Consider the following 7,100-nt stretch of genomic DNA (forward strand, 5'->3'; position numbering starts at 1 on the left):
GAACTTTCTGAAATGTTAAACTTTTACAAGTCTCCAGTTATTCTTGTCTCTGACAAACCTATCAAATGTCAAAGATGAAAAGATTGTCATGCTGCATTCATCCACCTAAAATTCAAAGGGTAATTTTAAAAAATCTATTACTCTGAAGAATTTTTTTTCCCCAAGTGGATCTAAACATGATACCAATGATGCTCCCCTTTGGAGAAAAGCACCATTCCTGAGTCCTCAGAGTCTAAAAACACTCCTGAAATAGATGTCTTGAATTCATCTATTCACATTGGGAACAATATTCACGGCACTTATTATCAAGGTTCTATTTAGGGCTGTCTATTACTTGCAGTTAACTCACATGATTAACTCAAAAAAATTAATCACAATTAATCTCACTGTTAAACAAATACCAATTGAAATGTATTAAATATTTTTGTATGTTTACATTTTCAAATATATTGATTTCTATTGCAACACAAAATACAAAGTGTACAGTGCTCACTTTGTATTATTATTTTTATTACAAATATTTGCACTGTAAAAATTATAAACAAAAGAGTATTTTTCAGTTCACCTCGTACGAGTACTATAGTGCAATCTCTTTATCATGAAAGAATAACTTACAAATGTTCAGTAACAAATTTAATGCATTGTTTTTTTAACGAGCAACATCAGCATGGAAGCATGTCCTCTGGAATGGTGGCCGAAGCATGAAAAGGGCTATGAATGTTTAGCATATCTGGCATGTAAATACCCTGCAATGCCGACTATAAAAGTGCCATGCAAATGCCTGTTCTCACTTTCAGGTGACATTTTAAACAAGAAACGGGCAGCATTATCTCCTGCAGTTTGTAACCAGACTTGTTTGTCTGAGCGATTGACTGAACAAGAAGTAGGACTGAGTGGACTTGTAGACTCTGAAATTTTACATTGTTTTTCTTTTTGAATGCAGTTATTTTTTTGTACATAATTCTACATTTGTAAGTTCAACTTTCATGATAGAGCAGGGGTAGGCAACCAATGGCATAGGTGCCGAAGGCAGCACACGAGCTGATTTACAGTGGCACTCACGCTGCACGGGTCCTGGCCACCGGTCCGGGGGCCTCTGCATTTTAATTTAATTTTAAATGAAGCTTCTTAAACATTTTGAAACTGTATTAACTTTACGTACAACAATAGTTTAGTTATATATTATAGACTTCTAGAAAGAGACCTTCTAAAAATGTTAAAATGTATTACTGATATGCGAAACCTTAAATTAGAGTGAATAAATGAAGACTTGGCACAGCACTTCTGAAAGTTGCCAGCCCCTGTGATAGAGATTGCACTACAGCACTTGTATGAGGTGAATTGAAAAATACTATTTGTTTTTTACAGTGCAAATATTTGTAATAAAAAATAAATTTAAAGCGAGCACTGTACACTTTGTATTCTGTGTTGTAATTAAAATCGATATATTTGAAAACATAGAAAACAGCTAAATATTTAAATAATTGGTATTCTATTATTGTTTAACAGCATAATTAAAAATGATTAATTTTTTTAATTGCTTGACAGCCCTAGTTCTATTATGATTTCCATGACTAAAGTGGATAGAGATAATGAAATCGTGGTCTAGATTGCTATTCCTGTTACAGTTGTAATTACAGTTTCACTAATGTTGTTCTCAGAAAAAAATCTGTCAGCATCAGTTGAAGAAAACATACCTGAATCCTGTTAGTTTCAGCTGTGTTCAAACACAGCTGAAACTGACGTAGTTCTGATCCCAACATGATAGAACAAATGTAATGTGTGGATACAGGTTACCTGATTCTAAGAATTCTCCATTTGGTACCTAAGGCAGTGGAGGCAGCCATCAGGTAAAAGCTTATGGTTCTGAATTGAGAAACAACCATGGATACTGCTTTTGCTGGTTAAGAAGAAATAGGGAGCAGAAAATAATTTAGGGCTAGTGAAGAAAAATAGCTTAGAAAGAAAAGTTTTGGTCCTAGTATCTTCATTCAACTGATAATGCTTTTTTTTATAGCCCCCAGAATTTTCTGCCTGTCCTATAAACACTGACGAGGAAATGAATAATTGGCTCCATTTTTTTGAAATGAAGGCTCCGTTGATTTGTCAGCCAGTACTAATTTCCAGAGATCCAGTAAGTCTCTATTTTGTGTTTGTCTATGAGTAATTAGCTTGACATGTAATGATTCTGGCTTGGATTTGTTTGGGTTTTTTCTGTTCAAGAATGGGAATTATTTATGGATTATATTAAAGTCTTCGAGGTGTTGGAACGGGTGGCTCAGGGGATTGGTAATAGAATATAACTAAGCCTTTCACTTTTCACTGGTTTGAATTAAACCCAGGTCAATAGTGACTGAATGCTGATGTCTTCATCCTAAAACAACTAGCACAACTGCATTAATTTTGACATCTAGTTGGCAGTCTAAGAAGACAGACCAAGGAATGAATGGGGATGGACACTAAATTATCCTTACCTTCATATGCCCCATTCAGAAATGGGTTGGGACACTTTGGCAGGGCTATGTGGGGAGGCTGGTATTAGCACTGCACTGTATCTGTAATATGGGCAAATCAAAGCCTTGGATATCAAAATATGGACTGAGCATATTTCACAAGCACTAAATTCAATAGTAAAAAATATTAAAGGTATGAGAAAATTCATAAGTATGTCTAGTGTCCCTATCATTAGGAATGTTATTACATTTACATTAGAGTATATACATTAGCCAAGAGTCTTGGGAGGAAAACTAATTACCATCCTTATTTTTTATATCTTTTTTAAAAAATTTATAACGATTAAAAAAACACTTATGCCACGTGGTGAGCACATTAGTGGGACATGGTGTTAGCTCAAGTGCATTACTCCATTGGGTCTCTATTTGGCAGTCTTTGGGCCAATGCTCAGTTGCATATCATTTCCCAAAAGCTAGTGATGATACAATAGGAATGGACATATATCAACAGCTGTTAATGGAATATTCTTCTGAATGAAAGCATGTGACATGTCAGTGCTGTTTTTTATGATGATTGTTACTTATTATTTGTATTAAATTAGTGCCCAGAGAACTCAAGAACCAGGTCCTGTTGTGCTAAGCACTATTTGTTTGAACAAAGACTGTCTCTGTCCCAAAGAGCTCACAATTTGAGAATGACACAAGATGCAAAAGAAAGGAAAAACGGACAGAAGGATGGAGAGTGCATTGCCCAATGGGGCCCTGGTGATGAGGGCTCCTGGGTAGTATGGTAATACAAATAATTAATAATAAAATAGATATATTTTGCTTTCTAGCTAGTAGTCTTAGCTTGCCACCAATTTAGCTGTTAGGCCTAATCACACTAATATTTTTACAATATAATAATGTATTATATCTCTAGAAGGCAAATAGCGCTGTGCCAATGGGAACCTCTTCATTTAGGCAGCTGGTGTGCAGAATCCAACACTTATCACATAGTTCATTATCATCTTATTGTTACCTGTGCTTCCTGCTGTCAGTACCTACTTGTTCTCTCTCAAAATTGGGCCAGATACTATCTTTTTGTTGTGTTTGTACAGTGTGTGGCACAATGGGGCCTTAATCTCTGATTATGGGTCCATAGACCCTACCTCAACACAAATAGATTTAAAATTTTATTAGAGAATGTTTAAAAATAGATGATACAGAGTGTTAAAAATTCAGTTATTAGTCGTCGGGGGTACCATACAGAGTATTGGGGGATGTTGTTGTTTTGATATTGGATAGCGCATAACACATACAGTCTGCAGTATCCCCAATGGGGGGGGTTTAAGGTGGATGAGTCAAGGTACAGTCAGCAAGTAGTACTAAAGCCTGGTTTAGAACAACTTGATTGCATGGAAGAACTGTTGTGTGTTGTAGGGCAGAAAACCTTTCTTTTGAGGCCCTCCCCAACATGCTATGAAAACCTCCATGACCCTCCTGTGCCATAATAACTATTTTTCTGCATGTCCAGTAGATTAAAAGCCATGGCTAGCGTTAAGGGATAGCAAGCAGAGCAATTGTCTGTGGCCCCACAACACAAGGGGCCCTGCAAAGCTGAGCTGCTTTGGCTTCAGCCCTATGTGGCTTGGGCTTCAGCTTTCTACCCTGAGCCCCAGGGAGTCTAATGCTGGCCCTGCTCTCTGGTTTATTTTGGTGGACCCTGAAACCTGGTTGCAACCCCCCAGGGGGCCCCGGACCCCTAGCTGAGAACCACTGGGTAGAGGACTGGGAGTCAGGACATCTAGATTCTAGTTCTAGTTCTATCACTGTCTCAGTGTGACCTTAGGAAGCGACTCTCTCTGCCTCAGTTTACCAATCTATAAAATAGAGTACTAGGTTACTTGAAAGTCTTTAAATAATTAAATGTTTATTTGAAATCCGTGGAAGAAAAGTACAATATTAACTGCAAAATACTGAAGCATTATTTAAATACTTTATTTAAAAGAAAATGTTGTGCTCACATAACATAAACTGGTCTCTCTTTTCTAGGGGTTTGATCTGCGAATGGAGCACACTCATTGTTTCAGTCACCATGGTGAAGGAGGACACTACCATAATGACAGTACACCAGACTGCGTGCAGTATCTGGGATATTTTTTGCCTGCAGAAGTTCTCTTTCGTATTGATAGACCCAAGGAGTCTCACAGGGTTGGGAGAGATTAAACCCATGGATGCACACTTAGTTTGGAGTGTAAGGATAGCAATTAATTTTAAAAAATGAAATATTGGATTTGATCATTATTTTAATTGACTTCAAGCACACACATGAAAAGCTGGCATTTTATTGCAGTCTTAGCCTTTTTAAAGAATGGGATACGTTCAGAGTTTAGATTGAAATTGTTTGAATTCAAATAACTATCACAAATTAATTTTTATCCAAACATCAAAGTCGAATAGTGTGTATCAATGATTTATTTTGTTCCATTTTGATTACTTTAGGCAGGCATTATCAGATGATTTTTCTCTGGCTATAGAAAGCCATCACTGAATTAATGAGAGCTCCACATTCTAAATGGAAGAGGAAAAGAGATGCCAATCAAGAATCATGTGGTAACAACACTACAATTCAGACTCTGATATTGACATGGCTGTGTGCCATTCTAGCTATATGTGCCCTAGTGGGTTATATGTGGGTAATGGGATTGGCCACTTATTTTAATCAGTGATCAGAAGAGACTTGTTTGAAATAAGAGGAAGGCACTTGTAGTTCCACTCATGTAACTTCTAGCTCAGCAGGACTATGGGGTGATGCAATCCTACATCTACAGGAGTCAATGGCAATACCCCGTTGATTTCACTGAGAGCATAGAGGACCTACAGGTATGGAAATGCAAACTTGTCAAAGAGGGACTTGGATCATAGTTAGTTAACTCATAAGCACCAGTAACAACTTAACAAGCACAGGACCATTTCCAGGGTTTTAAATGTTGATGTTGCTATCATGCCATGGGTGCTTGATTATTTTCTCATACCAGTGTAAATGAGGAGTAACTGTGTTGAATTGAGCGGATTTACAGTGGGCTGACTGAAGGATCAGACCCCATTTGTTTCTAGTTTTGAATAAGGCTGAAGTACAGGAGCACTTTGTCAGTATTTTTTTTTCTTTACACTCTGATGATAATTGTGTCATTTATCCTGCCAATAAAGTTTTACTGAATTGAATTGAAACTGTCTTACTTGCTGTCAAGTGGGATATTTGTAGGCTGTGAATAAACCCTGATTAGTAGTTAAAGACTTAACATTTTATGAGTTATTATTTTTCTTTTGTCTTTTTTTAGCAAAAACACACTAAAACACACTAAAAATGTAGATGTGAAGTGTATTTAATATTTTTAATATCTACCTGCTATGTGCTGAAAGTAACACATGTATAAATCACTAACATACATATAACTGAAAGCCACATGCTCACCAGCCTGCAACATATATGAACAGCAATGCATATACAGAGTATAACACACGGTGTGTTAATTGAACTAAAGAAAATACATCACCTGTTCGGGGCCCTGGGATAGCACGGGTACTTGAAAAGAGAGTTGGTGAAGCTGTCAAGCACCAGTTGTGGACAATTTTCTAGCAAACCTGCAGTAGTGTCTGGTGCAAACTGCTTTGTGTAGCAATAACTTATCTGTATCTTGTAATACCCTTACTGCTGAGAAGGACTGATAAATAAGTATGCCCACTGACTTGGCTGTGCTGCTGCCAGCATGGCATGGGTGTTTATAAAATCGAAGGGCTTTTACTCAAAAGTGTTCTGGGCTCGCTGTGGCAGGAGCTGCCTACAGATGTGCGCTGATCTGAAAATGCCAAGTCCCACTACCAGTCTCAGCAAAACTCCTCCTGCCTTCCCCTACCCCAGCAGTGCAGGTGGCAGCAACTCAGTGTGTGGAAACTAGATTGGGGCTGGCAACCTCTGGCACGCATGCCAAAGGCGTCATGCTGGCTGATTTTCAGTGGCACTCACACTGTCTGGGTCCTGGCCCTTAGTCTGGTGGGCTTTAATTTAATTTTAAATGAAGCTATTTAAACATTTTAAAAACATTTTTTTACTTTACATACAACAATAGTTTAGTTATATATTATAGAAAGAGACCTTCTCAAAATGTTAAAATCAGCGACTGGCACGCAAAACCTTAAATTTAAGTGAATAAATGAAGACTTGGCACAGCACTTCTGAAAGGCTGCCGACCCCTGATCTAGATCTTTCTGTGTCATACAGAAAAAGGGTGTCGGGGGACAGGGTGGTAGAGAGACCAGCTGATGCTTTTGGAGGGGAGGGGCTGAGCCACCCACCTTGGCCAGCAGCCCCCTGCCCCCTGGCTAGCTGTGCTCTGTGGAAGTGGCTGCAGGGTGGTGTTGCTGAGGGGTGCTCCAGCTGCCTGAGTCACTGCAAGTTCCTCCCCACGCAGTGCCTGAGGAGCGTTGGTGGGTTCGAACTTCTCCAGGTCACTGGCTGGAGTGACCTGGCTCAGTTCAGTCTGGAAGGGGGGGAAAGATGTGACGAACTGGGGATGTTCTTAATGTTTGCTCTGAATACTGTGTTAGTGCCTGAGTGTCCCCTATGCAGTTCTTAAGTATCCAGGTAGTGGAGTAAGGGTGTGA

The 7,100-nt window shown here is 38.6% G+C and overlaps 1 protein-coding gene across 8 annotated transcripts in view; it reads left to right on the forward strand.

Annotated features, from left to right (window-relative positions):
• The window catches only part of C1H11orf54 (chromosome 1 C11orf54 homolog), a 35,288-nt gene extending 29,628 nt beyond the window's left edge, over positions 1-5,660 (forward strand). For 5 of the 8 annotated variants that reach the window (XM_030559430.1, XM_030559424.1, XM_030559416.1 and 2 more), the window contains 3 exons: positions 2,018-2,134; positions 3,056-3,243; positions 4,488-5,660. In XM_030559430.1, the coding sequence (XP_030415290.1) occupies positions 2,018-2,134; positions 3,056-3,243; positions 4,488-4,719 (537 nt within the window). In that variant the 3' untranslated portion in view covers positions 4,720-5,660. The remainder of the gene's footprint in view (positions 1-2,017; positions 2,135-3,055; positions 3,244-4,487) is intronic. The other 3 variants (XM_030559440.1, XM_030559469.1, XM_030559460.1) reach the window with 3 other exon arrangements.
• The last annotated feature ends 1,440 nt before the right edge of the window (positions 5,661-7,100 follow it).

The sequence above is a fragment of the Gopherus evgoodei genome, chromosome 1 (genome assembly GCF_007399415.2).
Source record: "Gopherus evgoodei ecotype Sinaloan lineage chromosome 1, rGopEvg1_v1.p, whole genome shotgun sequence".
Classification (NCBI taxonomy): Eukaryota; Metazoa; Chordata; order Testudines; family Testudinidae; genus Gopherus; species Gopherus evgoodei.